The following is a 24,738-nucleotide window of genomic DNA, read 5'->3' on the forward strand; positions in this document are numbered from 1 at the left end:
ATTCCTGATAATTCCACTAGAGGAATAGATGATAGTGCAGCAGCACTTTCCTCCTATATTGCTACAGTAGTCCGAGCTTATGCTTCATTTTATGTGAGCTCCTGGCGAGATGTGCCGAATGAGATTAAGGAACACAATCGGAGTCGTGTGCTGGTGAGTTTACTTTGAAAGTTCATTTCTTTCACCTACATTAGTATATCATATTTTTTACCTAATTAATTTGTAATTAGGATGAATTTGACCTCGACTTTGGTTGTAGCGAGGATTTGAGAACTGTGAATGAGTTAATGGCTACACTATTCTGACGTCACAAGGGACGATGTCACGACCACTTCAAGAAGTTTGAGTCATTTGAAGAGGCTGCACAGTCACCTTTCCAGTAGATGAAGTTAAATGACTGGATAAAGTATTGTGATTTTTTGCATCTCCAAAATATCAGGTATTCTAGATTTATTTCTATTAATTATTTACATTAATATTTGTTGTTTATCTTATATGTATATATATTACAATTAACATTCTTAATGTGTATTTATAGCACTTAAGTTCTACAAATGCACATAATAGATCCGCTGTGACTATTCTTCATCGTACTGGTTTAAGATTATTCTATCATCTTGCTGAAAAAATGGTAATTAATAAACTATATAATTCATTTATTTTCCTGTTATTATTTTATATAAGTACTAACACTATCTTTTTAAATTTGCTAATGTCGTTTTGTTAGAAACGTGATGATCTAAAATTTTTTTCCTTGTTAATGTTTATGCTGCTGCTCACACTAATGAGCATAGTGAGTGGATGGATCCTACCACTGCAATTAATTATGTAAGCGGTGTTCCTTTTGTTAAATAAATTATGCAACATATGGTTAAATTATTTTTTATTTGTATTTATTTTAATACATTACATATTGTGTGTTTTGATCTTTCAAACTGTAGGAAAAAATGATAGAGTTGTAGTCAGCTTCTGGGGAATTCTCTACTAGTGACATAGACATTTTCACACAAGTGCTCGGGCCTAACTCTAGTATGGCAAGAGGTTTGGGATGATTTTTCAAGCATTCCGGTTCATCCTCCTCAACCTCATCGACTTCACAAATTAATAATTTTAGCAAAGAGTTAAATGCTGCACGACGCGAGAATGAGTATATGAGGTCCAGATAGCAAGAGTTGGAGTCCCTTTTAGAGCGATAGTCTCATTTAGAGATGCGTTTGCAAGATCAACAAAGAGATTAGGAGGAAAGAATACGTAGTGAGGTCCAAGAGCAAGTGTAGTGGAAGATAATGCTGCAAATGGAGTGTGTTATGTCATTGCAACAGAATCGTGGTGGACGAGGAAAGAAAAAGAAATGAATTTTATTAGTGTATTAAATTTTTAATATCTACTTGAAAAACAATTACAAACATTGTTGGTTGTGAAATATGTTATGTAATATAATACAATTGATATGTTTATTAATGGGATGAGTTTAGTATTTCTGATATGCACGTTCAAATGTAAATAAAAACGTTTGAACAGTATTCCACATTCGAACACACGTTTGAATGTAATCACACAAAATTGTAACATAACGTTTGAATGTTTACATTGACAAATGAAACTTACGTTCGAATGTTTAAACTTTTAACATTCAAAACCTCCTAACGTACTTCTTGCGTTCGAACTCTAGTTTCTTAACATTGGAAATAACGTCTGAACGTTATGATTCGAACATTCGGACATTGTTTCCTTTACATTGGAATCTAAATTTGAATGTAACGTTCGAGCATATAAACGTTCGAACATAAATATGATACGTTCGAACGATAATCAACAAACGTTACCTGCTCTCATTCGGATGTCAATTTGTCTACTTTACGTTCGAATGCTATTTTTTTGTTTAAACGTAATATTCTATGACAGATTCTAACCGTCACAGAAAAGTAAACGTTCGAACGTTATATAAAACGACACATCACAAACCGTCACTAAAAATATTTTTAGTGATGCTTGTACAGTAAACTGTCACTATATGTATTCTATGACGCATATTTCGTGACGGTGGGGGTGACAGTTTATAACCGTCACCTAATGTATTTCGTGACATTTTTTCCATTTCTTATAACAGTTTTGTCTGTCACTAAATCTAATTTTTGTTGTAGTGCGGTGACTTGCTTGGCAGATTAGATGACTACGTACATAACAGCCAATTAATGTGCATGCGAAACACATTTTATTCGCTTAATTTCTCGTACGTGTCGTCTAATAAGATGGATCAATGAATTATGAGAATTGAGTTGAAATGATAGTCGACAGGCAGGCAAGTTTCTGATCTGTTCATATCGATTGAGATTTTGGACATATTTTTATTTAATATTTAGCTGAACTTAGTGGAATTTGACGTGAATCATGTACTAAATTTATGAAATATCATATGTATATGTATATATATATGCTGTCTTGTTGAAATATTTATGATCAATCTCGTGGATGCATGGCATGGCGAGTAATGGCCTGAGTACATACTTGATCTAACCTATCAGGAAATAATGACCTATGAAAAACCACAAAATTAATTAGGGAGCGCAAGGGAATCCGTTTAGGTGAAAAATAGAATTTTACACTATCCAGTTATAGTTTGACACATCCTCGATCCCCTCACCAGTGTATCCTTTTTCACCCCCCCTCTCTCTCTCTACACTCAGTTGAAATCTTTGTGTATCAATAATTACAACACCAGATTTTCATTTTCCCAAACACGGAGATGAAAAACAGGATTCACCATAAATGAAATCTCTCTGAAAAGGCATTGGAAGCAGTAGGATCATGAACACCTGCAAGAGCAAGAACCTCTAGTTAGGTTTGATGCAGTGAGCTTAGGCGAAAATTCAACAGGATGCCCTTTTAATTTTCATAAAAATAATGTAGTGCATTATGAAATTAAACCACTTACAGAGATTAAGGAGATGAGAAGAAGAATTGATTTCTTGCACTGACCATAGACATAGATTAGATGGGTTGGAGGGAAAATGAAAACTCATGAAATGAGAGAGAGAGAGAGAGAGAGAGAGAGAGAGAGAGAGAGAGAGAGAGAGAGAGAGAGAGGAAATGGAGCTTGATTTCCTTGAAAAGCACTAACAATTTAAGATTTTACATTTCGCTAAAAAGGCATTGGGAGCAGTAGGATCATGAACACCTGCAAGAGCAAGAACTTCTAGTTAGGTTTGATGCAGTGAGCTTGGGCGAAAATTCAACAGGATGCCCTTTTAATTTTTATAAAAATAATGTAGTGCATTATGAAATTAAACCACTTACAGAAATTAAGGAGATGAAAAGAAGAATTGATTTTCTTGCACTGACCATAGACATAGATTAGATGGGTTGGAGGGAAAACGAAAACTCATGAAATGAGAGAGAGAGAGAGAGAGAGAGAGAGAGAGAGAGAGAGAGAGAGAGAGAGAGAGAGAGAGAGAGAGAGAGAGAGAGAGAGAGAGAGAGAGGAAACCAGAAAAAGGAGAGGAAATGGAGCTTGATTTCCTTGAAAATCACTAACAATTTAAGATTTTACATTTCACAAGTTTCATTTTCACAAACACCTTCACTGCATTCATGCTTCCATTTCTATTATGTTCCATTCCATTGTAACTCATCCCATTTTACACTTGCAAGTAGCCCAGCAAATAGACCTATTATTTAACACTCACCAAACGAATCATGATCTTAATAATATTATCTAGGTTTGTGTAACCGCATATCTCATACTTATCCTATGTAATCTCTTGTAACAAATATTTTCTATATAAATAATATACGGCAGCTACTCTACATCTTGTAGAAGTGATCTCACCATATTTTTAATTCTTTATGGTATCAGAACATTTTCTCTAACTCGCATCTTCTTCGATCCTATGGCCATTGACTCAAACACTTTAGCCATGTCAACCACCATTCCCATCACACCCTCTCCTCCAACTGTCAATCTTCATCATGTTGTCACCATTTGCCTTATCAAAGATAACTATCTCCTTTGAAAATCTCAAATGGTTCCTTATTTTCATGGCCAAAATTTTTTTTGGCTATGTTGATGGTAGCATTCCCTGCCCTGCATAGTTCTTGCTTTCTACTACTTCCGAACCTGCACTAAATTCCGCCTATACTCAATGGGTGGATCAAGACCAAGTCATTATTAGCTTTTTACTTTCCTCTCTATCTGAGGGCATTATGGCAACGATGGTTGGCCTCACCACCTCTCATGTAGTTTGGATGTCTCTTGAGAAATCTACCTCTACCAACTCACGTGCTCGGGTGATGAGCACTAAACTTCAGCTGGCTACTCTTAAGAAAGGTAGCAGCTCAATTTTTGAATACTATCACAAGGTTAAGTCCTACTCGGACTCTCTTATTGCTACTGGACAACCTTTGAATGATTACACCTATTACCTCTTGGGAGGTCTTGACTCATCTCATGAATCTCTTGTTATTTCCATCATCACCTGGCCCTTCCTCTCGTGGTGGCTTCAACTCTCGTCCACCACAGCATCAGCAACATCGTGGACATGGTTGCGGGTATGGCCACCAATCTCAATCACATCCAACCTGCCAAATTTGTGGGTTCTTTGGCCACCTTGCTCCAACTTGCTATTATCGTCATGACAACAGCTAACAAGGGACTCCATCTTAGATGCAAGCTTTTGCTGCCTCTTCCTCAGCTTCCATGGATCAAGCATGGTATACAGACACCAGCTACACCAATCATGTCACTCATGACCTACAAAATTTAACTATCCACTTTGAACCATATTTGGGCTCTTATAAAATCCAAGTAGGCGATGGTACATATTTATCTATTTCTCATGTTGGCTCCTCCATTCTCCCAACTTTCTCTAAAAATTTGTGCCTTAGCAATGTGCTTCTTGTGCCCAACATAAAAAAGAATTTAGTTTCGATTTCTCAGATCACTCGTGATAACAATGTTTTCACTAAATTTCACTATAATTATTTTTGTGTGAATGACAAGCTTATGTGAAAAACACTGCATCACGGCAAGACTAGGGGTGGCCTCTATCCGCTCACCATCTCTCCCTTCTCCAACAACTCCCTCCATGCATTATCTTCTATTCGTGTTCCTTTGGATGTGTGGCATTCTCGTCTCGGTCATATCTCCTACCCCACTATGAAGCGTCTTGTGTCTCAGCTCAACTTTCCCGTATGGTGAAATAAAGTGTTTACCATTTGCTCTACATGCCAGTAAGGCAAAACTCATCGGTTGCCTTTTCCTACGTCATTATCAGTGTTGTCCTCCTCTCCTTTGGAACTTTTATTTGCCGATGTTTGGGGACTAGCTCCCAATTAGTCATTTAATGGTTATAATATATTATATTTCTATTGTCGATCATTTTAGTAAATTTCTATGATATTTCCCATGGTTAATAAATCAAATGTCTTGTCTATTTTTCTTACTTTCCAAAAACATGTTGAATGCCAATTTAACTGTCAAATTAAATCTGTTTAAACAGATGGCGATGGTGAATTTCAACCTCTCATAAGCATTTCATGCAAACTGGTATTCAATATCGTATTTCTTGCCCTTATACCTCTCCTCAAAATGGAATCATTGAACGTCGTCATCGTCAAATAGTTGAGGTTGGACTCTCCATCCTCTTACACTCTAATGTTCCCTCTTCTCATTGGGACTTTTCTTTTCAAATAGCTATCTATCTCATTAATCGTCTTCCTTGCATGTCCATTATCTCTCTCTCTCTCTCTCTCTCTCTCTCTCTCTCTCTCTCTCTCTCTCTCTCTCTCTCTCCTTTTGAAAAAAAGTTTCGCTGTCCTTTTGATTATTCTCTTCTTAGAACCTTTGGTTGTCCATGCTGGCCTTATCTTCGTCTATTTAACAAACACAAAATGGATTTTCATTCAAAACTTTGTGTCTTTCTTGGCTACAGTCCATTTCATCGAGGATTCAAGTGTCTTGATCCTTAGTCAAATAGTGTCTTCATCTCTCGACACGTTTTGTTTGAAGATCGTGTATTTCCTTTTTCAAATTCACATCCCAACGCTTCGAATTCAAATCACTCCTAGCCAACTTCAACTTCACCTACTTTATTGCCATGGACCCACCTACCTATCAACCTATCCATCACTGCTACACGTGGTTCTTCAAATAACTCCACAAATATTTCAAAATTCATATGCAAATCATTCGGATAGCCTTTATCCAAATAACTCCAAATTAAATTCAATTTCTAATCATCCTTCATCATCATCTCCTCCTACACATCTCTCTTCAAATAATTCCAAAACTATTTCAAATTCCCATGGAAATCATTCTGTTAACCACTCTCTAGATAACACTACAACAAACTCAACTTCAAATCATTCCGCATCCTCATCTTCAAATCAGTCGGTTACCAACCCATCTCTTCCCGTTGTACCATTTTCAAATTCTCCATCTCATAACAACTCGGCATTATCCTCACGACCATATGACTCTTTCTCTTCAACTCATTCAAAATTCAACTCACCCATGTCTATCTCTCCCTCATCCACTACCAAGTCCCCAACTCCCATTCGGTCACTACCCCCTCCTAGTCTTGATGTGGTGCTCTCACCTGCTCCTCGAGCTCATCCAATGACCACAAGCTAGCAAGTTGGCATCTCCAAATCGAAACAATTCTATGATAGGACCATAAAGATCCTCTTCCTAAGGCCTTGTTTACAGAGAAAGCGGAGATTCTGGATGAGTCTACATGTTATACTGAGGCTGCAAAATATAAAGAGTGGCGCCATGCAATCGACCAAGAGTTCTCGGCACTCATGAAAAATGGCACATGGTCTCTTGTTCCTCGACGTCCAGGTATGAATGTTGTGGGAAACAAGTGGGTATTTCGGTTCAAATTCAACTCTGATGGGACTCTCAACCAGCGCAAAGCTCGCCTTATTACCAAGGGCTATCATCAACAATTGGGTATTGGCTACTATGATACCTTCAATTCTGTAGTTAAACCTGCTACTATAAGGGCAGTTATCTCCTATGTTGTTTCTCATGGCTGGCCCTTTCGCCAAATTGATGTGAACAGTGCCTTCATCTACGACCTCCTATATGAGGAAGTTTACATGGCTCAATCGCCTGGTTATATCCACTCTCAACTTTTTGACCATGTTTGTTATCTGTAAAAGGCAATCTATGGCCTGAAACAAGCACATTGTGCCTGGTACTCTCGACCGTATGAGAAGCTTATCTCTTTTGGTTTTTTGAATTTCAAATTGGATTCATCTCTTTTTATTTATCATGAGGGTGGCATTAGTCTATTTGTTCTTGTTTATGTTGACGACATTATTATAATTGGCTCACATGCAAGTTTTGTTGAATATTTCGTCCAGGCTTTAAATCGGGAGTTTTCTCTTAAGGATCTTGGTGAACTAAATTATTTTCTCAGAGTGAAAGCCACCAAAGTTTTGGATGGCCTCTTTTTTTCTTAGTGTAGGTACATTTTTAATCTATTGGAGAGAACAAAGATGTCTGAGGCCAAACTGGTCTCCTCGCCCATGTCCACCTCCACCCCACTCTCCAAGTTTGACAGCACCACTTTTGAAGATCCTTACTTATATCGAAGCACTGTTAGTGCCTTACAATATTTTTCCCTAACAAGACCAGATATTTCCTTCGTCATTAACAAAGTTTGTCAATTCATGCATCATCCCTCAATTTCTCATTGGGCAGCAGCCAAACGAATCCTGCGGTATCTCAAGAATACAATTGATCATGGTCTCTTTCTACACCATGGGTCCACATCTCAACTCTTTATCTACTTCGATGTTGACTGGGCAGGCTGTGTCGATGATCGCAAATCCACAGGTGCTTGTTGTGTCTTCCTCGGCTCTAATCTTATCTCTTAGAGCTCCAAGAAACAACCTACAGTTGCTAGGTCCAGTACTGAGGCTGAATACAAAGCTATTGCGAATGCCATTGCCGAGTCAATTTGGGTTCAGTCTCCTCTTCATGAAATGGGCATCTCTCTCTCTCATCCACCCACTCTTTGGTGTGATAATATGGGTGCTACTTATGTCACAGTGAATCTGGCATGAAGCATATCAAAATTGACTATTATTTTGTTCAAGAACAAATTCAGCGCAAGGCTTTAGATGTTCGCTTCATCTCCAGCAAGGATCAGCTTGCCAATGTCCTTACAAAGCCGTTGTCCTCTCAACGCTTCAACTTTCTCAGGAGCAAACTCAACATTCTTCCAGTACCGTTCAGCTTGAGTGGGGATATTGAACACTCACCAAACAGATCATGATCTTAACAATATTATTTAAGCTTGTGTAACCGCATATCTCATATTTATCCTATGTAATCTCTTGTAATAAACATTTTTTATATAAATAATATACGACAGCCACTCTATACATTGTAGAAGTGATTTTAGCAAATTTTTAATTCTTTACCCATAATATACGTGTCCAGAATCAATAATTTTGTCTAACTTGAGAAGCTTTTTTATGGACTTGATAGCTTTGGTTTGATGAGATATATATATATATATATATATATATGCAACTTCATGTACTGATTATATCCACCGGAGAGAGAATGAAGATTCACTAGATGGGCTGGAGATGAGAGAGAGAGATTGAAAGGAAAAAGTAACCCTAGCAAAAAGAAGAAAATGAACTCAATACAAAGAAGATTGTGAAAAATGAAACAGAATAATGAGTAATAATCTACAGTCATATCTACCATATACAGAATGAAAAGTTTACCATTAAAGCTTTTCTCAACTAATTAACCGAGGAGAAAAATCCCAACATTATTGCGTTTTTTGCTCGATAAAAGACAGCCACGTAGACGTTAATCAGTACATCATTTTATTCTTAACTAAGAATGAGACAAAAGAAGTAATTAACTCGATCAAGATGGCTATTTTTCCGCCTGCATGCATGCATGCCGCGCGTGCAGGTAGACCCACGTGAAACTCGTGTAAATAGATATTTTTATTTTTTATTTTTTTAATTTTTTTTAATCGTGTAAATAGATCTTACGTTAATTTCTACTTTTAATTGATAGAAGCGATCGCATTCTTCATGCATTTCCAACCGGTAATCATACTCATATTTATTATAATTTTAAATAATAATTTTAAAAATAATATAAATAATTACAAAAATATAAAAAAATAAATTAAAAAAATATTATCATACTCACAAAAAATAATTTAAATTTTTGTTTAAAATATTCATTATAATAATAGTTCAAAATATAAGAAAAAATATTAAGTAGTTAAATTTAAAAATAAAAATAAAAGAAAAAAATAACAAAGAAATAATAGAGAAATATTATTTTAATAAAATATATAAATAATAAGAAATGAGATATAATAAGTTTTTGAAAGATAAATAAAATTTAAGAAAAATTTAAATTTTAAAAAGAAAAAATTAAATTTTAAAGAATGTTATTTTTAATTTAATTATAATTTTTTTTATTTTATAGAAAACCCAATATAAATGCTAAGTTGTCGCCCACTCTCTACCCACTCTCTACTTGGCAGTATTCGTAAAGTGGGACCCGTAATTTGAAGACTTTAAATTTTAATTATTTTGTGGTCCTTAGACTCCTCGGAGTCAAGGCTAGGAGAGGTGACCATTGAGCCTCCTTCCATCCACCTAATTATTAATTTGTAAGTTCCGTCACGTCTTTTACTCCAACTTCGTCAGCATGCATGCATTGGCGGCGAGCCTCGCCTAGTACGTTTACTTGATTTATTTTCACAACTTCTGTCTAATCTTATTATCTTATAATTATAATTTTTCAAATTTTTATATAAAAATTAAATAAATAATTTAATTTTTCAAATTTTAAAATAAAAAATATTATAATAATATTTTATTTAACTTTTAAATTTAATCTCAACTTATTTCATATAATCTGTGAAAATAAATGAAACAAATTGTTTGAAAATTGTATAATTCTTAATTTCCACCAATCATGATCATCTCTACCATGGTATTACATTTGAAGAAGTAATATTTTATACACGATTCATTTCGTAATATTTATATAATTTATTTTATAAGAATTCTCTTCTTTTTAAAATATATGAAGGTGAAAATATATATTGTTGAAAGAGTAATGAATCATGATGATGTCTTTATCATTTTCCTATTTGTTCAATTCTCGATATTAAATTCAAACCGTTAATATCTCCTGCATGGTGATTAGGTCTTGAGCTATTTAACACGTCAATTCAATCAACTAATGGACAAATAAATGTGATCATAGAGGTAGATTAGAAGCAAAATCAATACATCTCAACAAATTTAGGTGGTGGTGTGGTCAGAGGCCTAGGGAATTTTTATTGCGGCAGATTGAGCGGGGTCAAAAAATTCACTTTTTTTTTTTAATGATAATTTTATTTTTTTCAAAAATTATTTATACTGGATTCACATAATTTAAATAATACTAAAATTTAATTTATAAGATTCAAATTTTAAAATTTATCTTCTAAATTAAATTATATTATTTAAAAAATTTATTAAACATATTCTACACGACAACAAACTAATTGAGAATATAATTTTTTCATCTCCTTTGTATAACAAATGAAGAGTTAATGTATTTTTTTTGTATTTATCCCATCCCTTCTGCCCATAGGGGGTAGAGCTTCGACTCCATTTTTCCTTCTATTTGCCCTACGATAGAACTGTCCATGGCTTTTTTTTTTGGGGGGTTTTCTGTAGTTTTCCATCCATAGCACCAATATGCACTGATCTGCTACATATCAGCCTCCTACGACCGCCAAACACCCCTCCAACATCTAATTTTTCGGAAGGTGGAAGAAAATTTATCAAAAGAGTTATGTGTATGTCTCACGCACGGCTCACACCACTTGTGAAACTCACTCGCTACAGTGCTAGGGGGAGTATGTTGTCGTCATGCATGACACCATTGGGATTAGTGGCTTTAGATCTTTTAAATTCGATCATTACCTTCTTTCCAATAATAGCATGTGAACCACAAGCATCTCTACAGACAATGACGGTCTTATGCCGGCATATCGACTCATATTACCGTTGTTACTTCCCTCTGTTCTGACTTTCCCTAATTAAGGATCAAAATAAAGTTATCGTGAAAATCTCTTTCAACCAGTTTAGACCAACAAAATGTAGCACATGATAACATTTCACTGTAACTTTTAGTAGTAGTTTTATAGTCTATTTATTAATTTATGTAAAAACCGCTTCAACCAGCTTTCCTTTAATAGAAAATGGGTGGAAGCCAAATTTTTTATTCTAGATTCATTTTTTATTTTTATTTTTCATGTGTTGTATTTGCTTGTTTTGAAATGATAGTTAGGAACTCCCATCCTATTTAATTAATTTTTTTTATAACCACTTAATATATCTAAAAATACTTTGTTAAAAAAATAAAATTCCTATTATACCTTCCCAATTGCTTAAAAAAACATGTGTATAGCTTACCAATGTAAAACCATCAGTAAGTCAAGAGTCCAAAACTTCCTATTGTACCCCTAGAAAAATGTTTTGCACGAACCACAGATCGGAAACGTTGCCATCGAGTACCCTTTCTTGCCGCGCGTGCTGCGTAATTAATTAATTAAATTCCACGCGTGAAACACATGGATCCTGGGTCTTTAAGTACTGAGCAGCTTCTTGGCCTCCAAGCAGTACTGCCTTTAAGCACAGGAGCAGCAGTGGCCAAAAATTAACAAACCTCTTCCCATACATCCATGCAAATTTCGCCATGGCTTCCCTTCTTCATGACCCAAACGTCAGTCATGTCTCGGTACCTAACCAAAAGTCAACAACTCCACGCTCTACTTCTTTTGAAGTAGAAACCGTCAGTACTGTTCCAATGCAAAGTAACAGATCAGGAGAAAGCGTTGTGAGATCAAGTAGTATGTCGTCGTCGAAGGACGGTGTTTTCTTGACATGGGAAGACTTGTGGGTGACTGTTCCCAATGGCAAGAGCGGTAGCAGATCAATCCTTGGGGGTGTGACTGGTTATGCTCGACCAGGCGAGCTCCTGGCCATAATGGGTCCGTCTGGTTGTGGCAAGTCTACCCTCCTTGATACATTAGCAGGTAATTAAATATCATGTTAATTTATGTGTTTTAACCATGCATGCTAGTTGAAGACTTCTGCTGCAAACTAGCCGGTCCTCTTCACTAGTAACTGAGATGCTTGTCACTTATTTTTTTCAAGCAACATAAATCAATCGAGCATTTATATATAATATATGCATGCGCAAGAATGAAGTATGCAGATTAACGCAAGTCACGTATGTATGGCCGGAAAGCAGCCGAAGCAGAGAGCTAAATATCTTCTAGTGCAATATAAGCTCCATTAGGCTGAGAAAACCAACGAAAAAGATGTCAATATCGTTCCCGAAGTTAATTATACAAAGCCTTGCACAAGATGGTGCTACCGCCTAAAGCTACCGTGGGAGAGAGACACCCAAGCAAAAAGGAAAAAAGTCATAAAATCCATATTGGTAGACAAGTCACATAAATATTGGAGAAAAGTTAATTTAATACTCCTTTTAGGGCCGCCAGTACTGAAACATCATGTTAAACCGCTCCTTTAATGACGATCGAGACCACGAAATGATAACTCAGAAAAATCCATGCATAAATATTGTATAATTTGTATTTTATGTTGCAGGGAGATTAGGTTCAAACACAAGGCAATCAGGGGATATTCTGATCAATGGCCACAAACAGGCGCTGGCTTTTGGAACGTCGGTAAGAGAAACTTTCATCAAAGAGATAAATATCGTGAGAAAATGTAAAGCTTACTGATATTAGTTCAACTTTACCTGATCTGAACTCAGGCATACGTAACGCAAGATGACACTCTGATGACAACTTTAACGGTCAGAGAAGCCGTGTACTACTCAGCTCAGCTCCAATTACCAGACTCCATGTCAAAGTCAGAAAAGAAGGAGAGAGCAGATGTGACAATCACAGAAATGGGCTTGCAAGATGCCGTGAACACAAGAATCGGTGGGTGGGGAGCCAAAGGAATCAGTGGTGGGCAAAAGAGAAGAGTCAGCATTTGCATAGAGATACTAACACGCCCCAAGCTTCTTTTTCTTGACGAGCCAACAAGTGGACTTGATAGTGCCGCATCATATTATGTGATGAGCAGAATTGCAAGGCTGGATCAAAAGGATGGAGTTGGAAGGACTATAATTGCATCTATCCACCAACCCAGCACTGAAGTCTTCCAACTTTTCAACAATCTTTGCCTTCTGTCGTCAGGGAAAACTGTATATTTTGGTCCTGCTTCCGCAGCCAATGAGGTACGTACGTACGTAGGTTCTCTGTATATATCATGTTTCTTATGTTTATCATGAAATGTATTTATTTGGTTTTGTAACGTGTAACTATACCTCCTCGCTTTAATTTCCATGCAGTTTTTCGCTTCAAATGGCTTTCCCTGCCCGAGTCTACAAAATCCATCTGATCACTTCCTTAAAACCATAAACAAAGATTTTGACATGGTAAGGGGATTAGCGCGGACTTGGGTTCATATATGTTTCTGTATATAGGCATGCACGAGCATCGATCTTTTGATCTTAATCGTATACGTACGATTATTTACCAATATCTAAAAAATAATATTGATTTCCTTCAATCATTTGTAGGATCTTGAGAAAGGTTTGGGTGGAGGAGCAGTACCTACAGAGGAAGCAATTCACACTCTTACAAAGGCATATAAATCATCTGGGATTTTCGTACAAGTTCAAAGACAGGTAGCAGAAATATGTAGACAGGTAAGGATCCAGCAACCAATTTCGCGAGTCTAAATAGTAAATTAAGCATCTCACCCAAATTATATATATATAAAAATATCTGGATGACTGAAATTTAATGATTGGTTTCAGGATTGTGGAGCATTTGAGTGGAAGAAATCAAGCCACGCTGGCTTTGTTACTCAGTGTCTTGTTCTTACAAAAAGGTCTTTTGTGAACATGTACCGTGACCTCGGTTACTACTGGCTGCGCCTAGCTATCTATGTTGCCTTGGGTGTGGGCCTAGCAACCGCCTTTTATGATATAGGCTTTGGCAGCGAATCAATAGAGGTGAGAGAGAGATTTTTTAAAAAAAAAACCAATAATGAAAAAAATAAAAAACAATAATGCTATATACCAGTCTTAAATAATTTTTTTTATTAAAAATATAGATCTAATTATGAAAAAATTTAAAAAAAATCATTTTTTAAAGTAAGATCTACCTTTTATAAAAAATTTACACAAAAAATTACCTAAGATTTGTACATTAATTAAGACTTGTTGCTAATATTATTTTAATAATTAGATGATCTGATGATATATGAACTATTTTTTATATGAAAAATTTAGATTCGAACCCTCCATCTCATTTGTATAGAAAAAAAAAAAAGATACGCAATTAATCATGAATATTACTTGAAAACCAATATTAATTTATACACGCGATCGATCTTAATTTTCAGGCAAGGGGTGCACTGCTCATGTTTGTCGCTTCATTCCTAACTTTCATGACCATCGGTGGATTCCCTTCGTTCGTGGAGGACATGAAGGTTTGCTTTGACTCAGTTTTATATAGATTTTACTGCATGCCCTCGATTTATATTAATGAAAAAGTAAAGGCAACGTCTTGTATAAATTGGCAGCTGTTAATTACATGAATACCAATGTTTTTTCTCCCATACGTTTATCCAGATATTTGAACGAGAAAGATTAAATGGTCACTATGGCACGGCTGCATTTGTAGTTGGCAACACATTTTCTGCAGTTCCATACCTGTTACTGATATCACTTATTCCCGGAGCAATAACTTATTTCCTTCCTGGTCTTCATAAGGGAGCTGAACACTTTTTATACTTTGCCGTCGTGCTATTTACTTGCATGATGTTAGTTGAGAGCCTGATGATGATTGTTGCAAGCATTGTGCCAAATTTTCTAATGGGCATAATAGCTGGTTCGGGAATTCAAGCGTTGATGATCTTAGGCGGCGGGTTCTTTCGGTTGCCTGGCGATCTTCCAAGACCATTTTGGAAATATCCTTTATACTACGTCGCTTTCCACAAGTATGCGTACCAAGGATTGTTCAAGAACGAGTATGAAGGGTTATCATTTCCGAATAACGTTCAAGCCGGAGGGCCAGCCACAATCAGCGGTGAACAGATTCTGAGAGAAAGATGGCAAATGGAAATTGATTATTCGAAGTGGGTAGATCTTGCTATATTGTTCGGAATGGTAGTTTTGTATCGAGTTGTGTTCTTGGGAATGATCAAGAGCAATGAAAAGCTGAAGCCTATTGTAAGAGCTTTATTGTCAGTGCCTTCCAAGAAAACAACCCAGGTGGTGGTGAATCCCTCTGTTACTCCCTCTGCTACACCTTTACATGGGGATCAGATTCAGTCTCAGATTCAGATTCGGGCGCAAGTACCACACGTGAGCTGAGGAGCTGGGCTGGGCCGGTGCTTTGGGCCTCACTATCTTAAGTTTAACTCAATAGGTTTAGTTCATGGCCTGAAGTGTGTTCAGTGGGCTTTAATCTATCAGTCATGTATTTAGTTCGGACTCGCCTTTCGGCCCTTATCTAGTTATGGCCCATGGCTTTTATGTTTATTTCCCTTCAGTTAGCCAAGGGTACCTGGATATATGTATACGAGGAATCATCTTGTATTTTCATTCTAGAATGTTCAAGAAGTTATTTCGTTTTCTCTTTCTCATTTTCTGGAGGAGCTCCCTCCGTTTGCTATTTTATTCATCATTTTTTTTATAATTATTTATTTTCTCATCATCGACGTGGCACTAAATAATTTAATATTATTTATTATATTTTATTTATAAATATATTATCTAATATCATATAATGAAATAATTAAAAGATGATAAAAATTAAAATGATTAGTAACATTAGGTTTCTTAATTTATATATAAGTTGGTAGGTGTGAAAAAGAATAAATTAAAATAGTTGACCAGGACGAATAATAATAATAATAATAATAATAATAATAATAATAATATATTTGCTTCTAGAGAGGGAATAGATATACCTTGGTCCCAAATTAAAGTTATATATTATTAATTATTAAAAAAAAAAAAAAAAGACCTTTATCTGGCCAGAAGTAAGGCGGTATGAATCAGTCAGCACGGAAAAAAGCAGTAGCTTGCCGAATATATTTTTCCAAGTCTTTGCGGGGTCTTTGTTTTTCTAGTTACTTCTATACATGTTAGCTAGAGTATGAATGAATGATATCCTTCTCGCCGCCCTAAGAAATCAACGTAGATGGACCAGATTAATGCACATCCACCAAGAACAACCCTTGTAATTAATTGGGTGAATTATACAGTACTAGTACTTGCTAAAGGATAATATCCCTTATAGGGAAATTAAGGATAAAAATTTACCACGCATGCAAAATTTAAATTAATTATCAATGTACGTTAAAAATGATTGTATAAAGTATTATTATATATTATAATAATTAATAATTAAAAAGAAAGTAATATAGGCGTCCGTAAATATTGGAAGAAAATGATGTCAACTTAGTGACATCATGGCTCGAGCAAGCTTCCTACCACTTGACAAAAATCGGGTAATGGTCAATACAGTGCGTTCAAATCTATCTTCTTGTCATCCACCATCTAACGCGTCCTGTAAAAGCAGTAAATGCCCGCGATGCCTTTATATGCAAGTTTTCCCCTCATCATCATGCTCACTCCATAAAATTAAGCTGCTTAAACTCTCTGATCTCATGGCCTCTCTTCCTCGTTCAACGCTCCAACCCAACACAAACCCAGAAATCATCAAAACTGCATTCGAAATGGAAAATACTTCCATGATCGATATCGTAGTGCAAAACGAAAGTGATCAAGAAGATGCTGATCTTAACATGAAGCAGTTAATTCGGACTCGTGATATTGATCATCATCAGCCTGCAGATGATCTGGATGGTGTTTTCTTGACATGGAAGGATCTATGCGTAACTGTTTCCGATGGAAAAAGTGGCACAAAACCGATCCTTCAAAGTCTGATTGGTTATGCTCGACCTGGGGAGCTTCTGGCCATAATGGGTCCTTCCGGTTGTGGCAAGTCTACACTTCTTGATGCATTAGCGGGTAATGACATTAATTCTTAACTCATGTAATATATAAGAAAACAAAAGTCTATATATATTTCTATCACCATAGCTGCTACGGTACTTAAAATTTTGAGATCTATGGTTTTCTAATTATAAATGGTTAAGGTTTGTATATTTTTTGGATTCGGGTGTTAAAAAGGTTGTGCGCGCGGTAAGTACTTCAATACATTATATTGGAATATAGGGGTGTTAGACTCAAATACATGAGTTAACAATATGAAAACTGCTACTTAAATGAAGATATTATATAAAATAAATTTACAAATTGATATGATTTTATAGGATATTTTAAATTTACTTTATAATTAAAGTAATTTTATAAATTGACGACAGTGTATTAAGCCACATCAGTTTGTGATATTATTTTTATTTAATTTTTTTATATCTAAAGTATTTATTTTACAATGCTGTCAACTTGTTTTCTTCTATTAATTATATATGGATGATCAATTTGATCAATGATGAATGGCACTTCATTCTTGAATGCCAGATAATTAAGAACCCACTAAGCGCGCGCGCACCCAAACTTTGGAGTATATCATGATCAGCCTCTATCTGTTTGCTTTGAATTATTGTTCATGTTTTCCTTTTTATTTTTTCTTCTTATACTGTTATACATATTCTTTTTCATTTTAACCTTATTATGCATATTCAATGAATGGGATCATATGTTTCAAGAAATAAAAAAAAATGAATGGGATCATATATGGGTCCTACGCGCAATAAGGTCTGTCCTAGCTAGCTAGTGGACTGTGGGCGCAATAGCCAAGATTTTGGTTTATTTAATCGCGAAGGAATTCAGATCTAGCTCTTGATTGCGCATGCTGACCATCGAGAATGTCTAAAGTAGGACTCATCATCGCCAAAATATGAGACTCAAGCCACGCACCAAATCATGTCGGTCGGATGTTTCAAATCATGTTAGTTTGACATTCTTATTATATATCTCTAATACTCTATTCTTTCATTTCAATAATATATATATTAATTAATTAATTACTCGGTGCGTACTCCATTGATCTCCACCTATTTCATGTTCACTGATCTGAAACCCAACACGATTGGCTAAAATAAAAAGCATTTTCTGATATATATATTAAAAAAAAAAAAGTATACTTGAGAGGAAGTTCAATATCTTTGACTATATATGCCATTTATTTCCTTCCAAAATTGCTAAAAGATTTCTTGGTCTCTTTTGTCAGTCAAATTGACAATTGGCAATAAATTATAATTTGATATACCCTGTTACCGTGTATGACTGTGCATGCGTAGGACTTTTACCTGCAAAACTCCAACTTGTTCGATTACTGATATTGCAGGGAGGTTGAGTTCAAACACGAGGCAAACGGGAGAGATTCTGATCAACGGTCGTAAGCAGGTCCTGGCTTACGGAACATCGGTATGCAAAGTTGATATAAACTATATTAACAAGTCAATTAATGTTGTCGTGCGATGGGCCAGAGTCCATACAAATCTGTTTTTCCCTCTTTAAACAGAGGGAAGACGAGAGACGACGTATGTAATAGTAATAGTGGACCGGGTCATGATGAGCTTGGACTTACTTTGTGGGTGTTTCAGTCCACGTTAACGGCAGAAGTCATTTGAACTCGACCCAACTATTTATTGGGTCAGAAAGCATTAGTCCAAGTCTCTACCTAACTTAAAATCCCACGGGTCAACCAATACCCTTCTGTGCATCTTCTTTGTTTTCTCAAAATTGTTACATTTCAATTTAATTACAAACAGAAAATTTATTTGGATAAAAACTAAAAATAAAGATAAAGATTATTGGATCTTGTCGGGTTTTCTAATTTAATTGACACAAGTTTATCAGAATGATTACTATGAATATGAGATTTGAAGTAGTTGATAATATTGACGATACCAAAAGATGTTATTCTATTAATTCTGACAGATTTCCCATTTACATTTTGTGGAACCTAGGCATATGTAACACAAGATGACACTTTAATGATGACTTTGACGGTTAGAGAAGCAGTGTACTACTCAGCGCAGCTCCAATTACCGGACTCAATGTCAAAATCAGAGAAGAAGGAGAGAGCAGATATGACAATAAGAGAGATGGGTTTGCAAGAAGCCATGAATACCAGAATTGGAGGTTGGGGAGTCAAAGGCATTAGTGGTGGACAAAAGAGGAGAGTAAGCATTTGCATAGAGATCCTAACCCGCCCCAAGCTTCTCTTCCTAGACGAACCAACAAGTGGGCTTGATAGTGCAGCATCATACTATGTCATGAGCAGGATTGCACGCCTAGGTCAAAGAGATGGGATTGGAAGAACCGTTATTGCATCCATTCATCAGCCTAGCAGTGAAGTCTTTAAGCTCTTTCACAATCTCTGTCTCCTGTCTTCAGGTAGAGCTGTATACTTTGGTCCAGCTTCGGCAGCAAATGAGGTAAATGAATGGAACTTTTTCTATATTTTTTAAGCATATTAGAGTTGAAGTAACTAACTACTCTTTCTTCAATCCAATGTAGTTTTTCTCTTTGAGTGGTTTCCCATGCCCGACCCTCCAAAATCCATCTGATCACTTCCTAAAAACCATAAACAAGGATTTTGAAAAGGTAAGGTTCCTATGCGCCAGTTCTCTAGTCCTAGCAGTACCTCTCTCTTCTGTAATGATTTAATATAGTGTATTTTGATTATCATAGGACTTTGAAGAAGGTTTAGCTGGGGTGCTATCCACAGAGGAAGTAATTCAGTTACTTATAAAGTCGTATAAATCAACAGAAAGGTACCAACAAGTACCAAAGCAGGTAGCTGAAATATGTAAACAGGTGAGCATCTAACATACTGAATATATAATTACGTTGTTCACACATAAATGCTAGCCATACCAATCGATGAATGACATTTGAGCCCAAAATAGAAAATCGATTAACGGCATTTTCAACTTGTTTTTCAGGCCCATGGAGACTTGGAGACGAAGAGAAGTCATGCCAGCTTCCTTACTCAGTGTCTTGTTCTAACAAGAAGATCTTTTGTGAATATGTATCGTGATCTAGGCTACTACTGGTTGCGCCTGGCAATTTATATCGCATTGGCTATAGGCCTTGGTACTGTGTATTTCGACATTGGGCATACTTATGCTTCAATACAGGTGTGTGTGTGTGTGTGTGTGTGTGTGTGTGTGTGTGAGAGAGAGAGAGAGAGAGAGAGAGAGAGAGAGAGAGAGGCTGATACTAGCTAGCATAATTTGATTCCATTCTTGCAAATTACATGACATGAGTATTTAAATTGACCATTGTGCTTTTGATTTGTTTCAGGCTAGAGGTTCACTGCTCACATTTATAGCTTCATTCCTAACATTCATGGCCATCGGTGGTTTTCCTTCATTTGTGGAGGACATGAAGGTGCGTACTTCGACTTTTTTTTTTTTTTTTTTTTTCTTTTTTTGGAACTTCTTTGTCAGTTAATCCCAAGGATAGCATACTCCGGCCAAGAATACACCTAGCTAGCTAGAATATCATTGTGTTAGTAGGCGCATCATCAGTATTACTGAACTCTCATTCCACCATGATCCAGATATTTGAGCGAGAAAGATTAAATGGGCATTACGGTGCTGTTGCATTTGTCATTAGCAACACACTCTCTGCTGTGCCCTACTTGTTACTGGTTTCAATAATTCCTGGAGCAATAGCTTATTACCTACCTGGACTACGCAAAGGACAAGAATACTTTGCCTACTTTGTTTCGGTTATGTTTGCTTGCATGATGTTGGTGGAGAGCCTAATGATGCTTGTGGCAAGCATTGTGCCCAATTATCTCATGGGTATAATAACTGGTGCCGGAATTCAAGGGCTAATGATTTTAGTCGGGGGATTCTTCAGACTGCCAAATGATCTTCCTAAACCCGTGTGGAAATACCCATTACATGAAATCGCTTTCCATAAGTATGCCTACCAAGGAATGTTCAAGAATGAGTTTGAAGGAGCCGTGTTTCAGAATAACCAGAAATTAGATGGAGGAGGGCCAGTACCCACGATCATCACAGGGGATGAAATCTTGAGAGATACATGGCAAGCTGAAATGGGTTACTCCAAGTGGGGTGATCTTGCTGTTCTACTAGGAATGATAGCGTTCTATCGACTCTTGTTTCTGGTCATCATCAAGGGTACTGAAAAGTTCAAGCCCCTGATCAAGGCTTTCAAGTCTAGGCCTTCCAAAAAACCTACAGCACAGGTTACCGTGAATCCTTCTTCTGCACCCTTGCATGAAGAGTCGAAGCTTTAGTAGATGATCATTAGGTTTGAATATCATGTACTGAAAATCAAGCAGCTTATCCTTGAGAAAACACACAAGATTGAACCTGTGTTCGGTAACATATATATCTATACTAATATATAAAGTGCGAATCGCTTAAAAACAGTATTTTCGTCCAACATTTTTATTTTCAATTTTGTCCTTAGTTTTATTTGTCAATTACGGTTATTTGCATTCTACTTTTATTCTACCGATTGTTCTTTTGGTCTTTCTCCATTCCCACCAACTTATTTAGCTTTTCCTGTTTTATTTCCAGTTTTGCCCCTTAATTTTATTGTCCAGTTTGTTGTCTTTGGTGTCGTTTTGATTCGTCGACTTTATTTTAATGTCTTTTTACAGTTAAAACTTATCACTTTGTCTGATAAAATGCAATCGGATTGAAATTTAAATGTCAATATTTCTTTCATTCCGTATGTTCAACTATCTATTCTCCATATTCTGACCTTTTAAAAAAAATATCCTGGACGAAGTTAATCGTGAATCTCAGCAATTCTAGGTATATTCTTGTTGTTTCTCTCAGTATTGAAATGATGAATTGTATTGTATGAATGTTGTTACAGTGTGTAATTAGATGATTTGCATATGCATATGTCGTGATTTCTTCTGATTTCTTTGTATGTTCTGAGAACACAAAAAAAAAAACACAGTTAAGAGTGAAAAAAGAAAGCCCAGTTGTTCCTCACCTTCAGAGCCAATAAACAATAGATCCAACCGAAAAATAACCATAAGAAAAAAAAGTTCCTCCACCAAACAACAGATCCAACCGAAAAACCCAATAATATGCCATCAGAAAAAAGAAAACACCCAAACAGAGTTCCTTAATACACACGAGATGGTGAAATAAACCCACCCAAACAACAAATGCAACCGAGAAAGTAAAAAAAAAAAAAAAAAAAAAAAAAACTCCCTTTCAAAAAAAAAAAACTCCTTCGAAAATAAAATTTCAAAAATAATCCTACGCCCATCTGGTCTTATCTGGTCTCTTCCACCACCAAGTGCTTCCTCCTCCCCAAGCCCGAGGCCTGTAGTCCCTTTCTTTTCCCTGGCACAGATGGTCTCTCTCTTTACATCTCTTTCCTCTCATTTGTCCCTCAGATCTGCCATCGACGGCAGCTCGCGGTCATGCACGGGCACACCCACTACGTTACTATTTTAGATAAAATATTATATAATATTATATAATATATATTATCATTTCACCTCCAGCGACTCTCACCCACCAACTCCCACTCCTGTCGGGAAAGAATCCAAAATTAATTGTCGTGCACACCCACTCCGTTACTATTTTAAATAGATACTGAATCCACCAACTCCAGCGACTCTCACCCACCAACTCCCAGTCCTGTCGGGAAAGCATCCAAAACTGATTGCCATGCTGTCTAACCACGATGCACCCAACCATACGGTGATGCCGTGTGACCTTGACATGGTGGCGGCAAGGGGGCCACCAGGTGACAACCCAACAAAAGAAATAGAACCTAAAGGCAAACAACAGAGAAAACAAACACATACCCAACAAACAACAGAAACCCCAACTGCGATGCATCCCAACTAGACGCTTACATTGTTTAATGTCGGCGTCCTCGCTGCATGTGGGGGTCAATAGCCCTAGGTGGTCCAATCACGATGCAACCCAAGCACATGGCAACACCGTTTGGCCTTGACGTGCTTGCAGCATAGCAGATCGCAACGATTAGTTGCTGCAACAACTACAAAAAAAAAATTAGAAATCCACTTTAATCCTATTGAGAGAAAGAGGGAGGGGGACGATTGTCCGCTAGAACCCACGGTGTGGCCGTGGGTTGGGGGAGAACCCATGGTGAGTAAACCGATGATGATTCTGTTGTGGGTGTGGCCATGGTGAGAAAGAACCCACAGTGACTAAAAGAGAAGAGGGGAAGAAGAAAAATGGAGAAGGGTTGTGGCAGGTGCTATGGGGCGACAACGGGAAGAGAGGGATGAGAGTCTGAGTTGAGAAAGCGAAGAAAATTTGTTTTACTTTGTTTTGCTTACCGTGCTAAAACAATCATCCAAATTTTCATATTGATTGAAAGGAATATGATAGGTGACAAAGAAGAGTTATTATACAAGGGAAAAAGTGAGGTGGGTGGAGGACCGGTGGTAGTGATTGACAGCCTATAAAAAATATGGATTGACATAAAATACACAATAAACGATGAAATGTTAGGTCGCAGGAGCGAGGAATTACTGAACCCATCCTCACTCACATCATCAGCTCACCCTCCTTCTGCTGTTACACTCAACAAGGATTAGTTTAGCCATTTCCTTCACAATGCGTCTGTATGTGTGCCATATAATATATACACATATCAAAATAGTTTGAATTTCAAACTCCCAACAAATAATATTAAATTATTCACGAAACTAACATTTATTGACTGTCTTGTAACAACTCTCAGAAACAGATCACACTAAAACAAAAAAAATAGTAAATGATTACAATTTTTTGAAATCTTTATAAAGTGTAATAATAAATTTTCATATAATTGTTTAAAAAAAGTTTGCTTTGTTTTGTTTCGCTTACCGTGCTAAAACAATCATCCAACTTTTTATATTGATTGAAAGGAATATGGTAGGTGACAAAGAAGAGTTATTATACAAGGGAAAATGTGAGGTGGGTGGAGGACCGGTGGTAGTGATTGACAGCCTATAAAAAACATGGATTGACATAAAATACACAATAAACGATGAAATGTTAGGTGGCAGGAGCGAGGAATTACTGAACCCATCCTCACTCACATCATCAGCTCACCCTCCTTCTGCTGTTACACTCAACAGGGATTAGTTTAACCATTTCCTTCACAATGCGTCTGTATGTGTGCCATATAATATATACACATATCAAAATAGTTTGAATATCAAACTCCCAACAAATAATATTAAATTATTCACAAAACTAACATTTATTGACTGTCTTGTAACAACTCCCAGAAAAGGGTCACACTAAAACAAAAGAAATATAATTTTAAAACATTTTAATTTTTTTTTACATTTTAGATTCTCAACAAAATTTTATTTATAACTCATATATTAAGCAAAAACATTTTAAATGAACTGTGTACTAATATCTAGATAACAAAAATCTTTTATAAACATTATTATTAAATTTTAAGTCATTATTAATGTATAAATTAAAAAAAAAATTACAACATTTTAAATTTTATTTATTTATATTTTTAATTCTTAATATAATTTTATACAAAATTCATATATGAATTGAAACAATTTAAATGAAGTATATGCTAATAGTTAAATAATGAAATTTTTTTATAAACATTATCATTAAATTTAC

General features: G+C 36.1%; 2 protein-coding genes across 3 annotated transcripts; both read left to right on the plus strand.

Moving 5' to 3' along the window:
- Positions 1-11,659: 11,659 nt before the first annotated feature.
- LOC122311778 (ABC transporter G family member 1-like) lies at positions 11,660-15,719 on the plus strand. Its single transcript, XM_043126451.1, has 8 exons — positions 11,660-12,086; positions 12,667-12,746; positions 12,836-13,306; positions 13,421-13,507; positions 13,652-13,780; positions 13,892-14,089; positions 14,482-14,568; positions 14,711-15,719. Exons 1-8 carry the CDS (start codon positions 11,747-11,749, stop codon positions 15,452-15,454), a joined length of 2,136 nt encoding a protein of 711 aa, XP_042982385.1. The 5' UTR covers positions 11,660-11,746; the 3' UTR covers positions 15,455-15,719.
- Positions 15,720-16,592: 873 nt separating this feature from the next.
- Positions 16,593-21,530, plus strand: LOC122311939 (ABC transporter G family member 1-like). 2 transcript variants are annotated; one of them, XM_043126720.1, is made up of 8 exons: positions 16,593-17,119; positions 18,462-18,541; positions 19,087-19,557; positions 19,640-19,726; positions 19,814-19,939; positions 20,068-20,262; positions 20,429-20,515; positions 20,688-21,530. In XM_043126720.1, the coding sequence occupies exons 1-8, from the start codon at positions 16,600-16,602 to the stop codon at positions 21,393-21,395; spliced, it is 2,274 nt and encodes a 757-aa protein (XP_042982654.1). In that variant the 5' UTR covers positions 16,593-16,599; the 3' UTR covers positions 21,396-21,530. The 2 variants fall into 2 exon arrangements, with proteins under 2 accessions (XP_042982654.1, XP_042982655.1); XM_043126721.1 differs by lacking the exon at positions 16,593-17,119 and adding an exon at positions 17,516-18,062.
- The last annotated feature ends 3,208 nt before the right edge of the window (positions 21,531-24,738 follow it).

Source organism: Carya illinoinensis, chromosome 5 (assembly GCF_018687715.1).
Source record: "Carya illinoinensis cultivar Pawnee chromosome 5, C.illinoinensisPawnee_v1, whole genome shotgun sequence".
Taxonomy (NCBI): Eukaryota; Viridiplantae; Streptophyta; class Magnoliopsida; order Fagales; family Juglandaceae; genus Carya; species Carya illinoinensis.

What these genes read in the sequence shown, in the direction of transcription:
- LOC122311778 (XM_043126451.1), top strand. Translation starts at nt 11,747, where the DNA reads ATGGCTTCCCTTCTTCATGACCCAAACGTCAGTCATGTCTCGGTACCT. An exon ending in TAGCAGAAATATGTAGACAG is followed by an intron (nt 13,781 to 13,891) that starts GTAAGGATCCAG and finishes GATTGGTTTCAG; the next exon opens with GATTGTGGAGCATTTGAGTG. An exon ending in TTGGCAGCGAATCAATAGAG is followed by an intron (nt 14,090 to 14,481) that starts GTGAGAGAGAGA and finishes CTTAATTTTCAG; the next exon opens with GCAAGGGGTGCACTGCTCAT.
- LOC122311939 (XM_043126720.1), top strand. Translation starts at nt 16,600, where the DNA reads ATGGTCAATACAGTGCGTTCAAATCTATCTTCTTGTCATCCACCATCT. An exon ending in ACTTCTTGATGCATTAGCGG is followed by an intron (nt 17,120 to 18,461) that starts GTAATGACATTA and finishes CTGATATTGCAG; the next exon opens with GGAGGTTGAGTTCAAACACG. An exon ending in CATTTGTGGAGGACATGAAG is followed by an intron (nt 20,516 to 20,687) that starts GTGCGTACTTCG and finishes ACCATGATCCAG; the next exon opens with ATATTTGAGCGAGAAAGATT.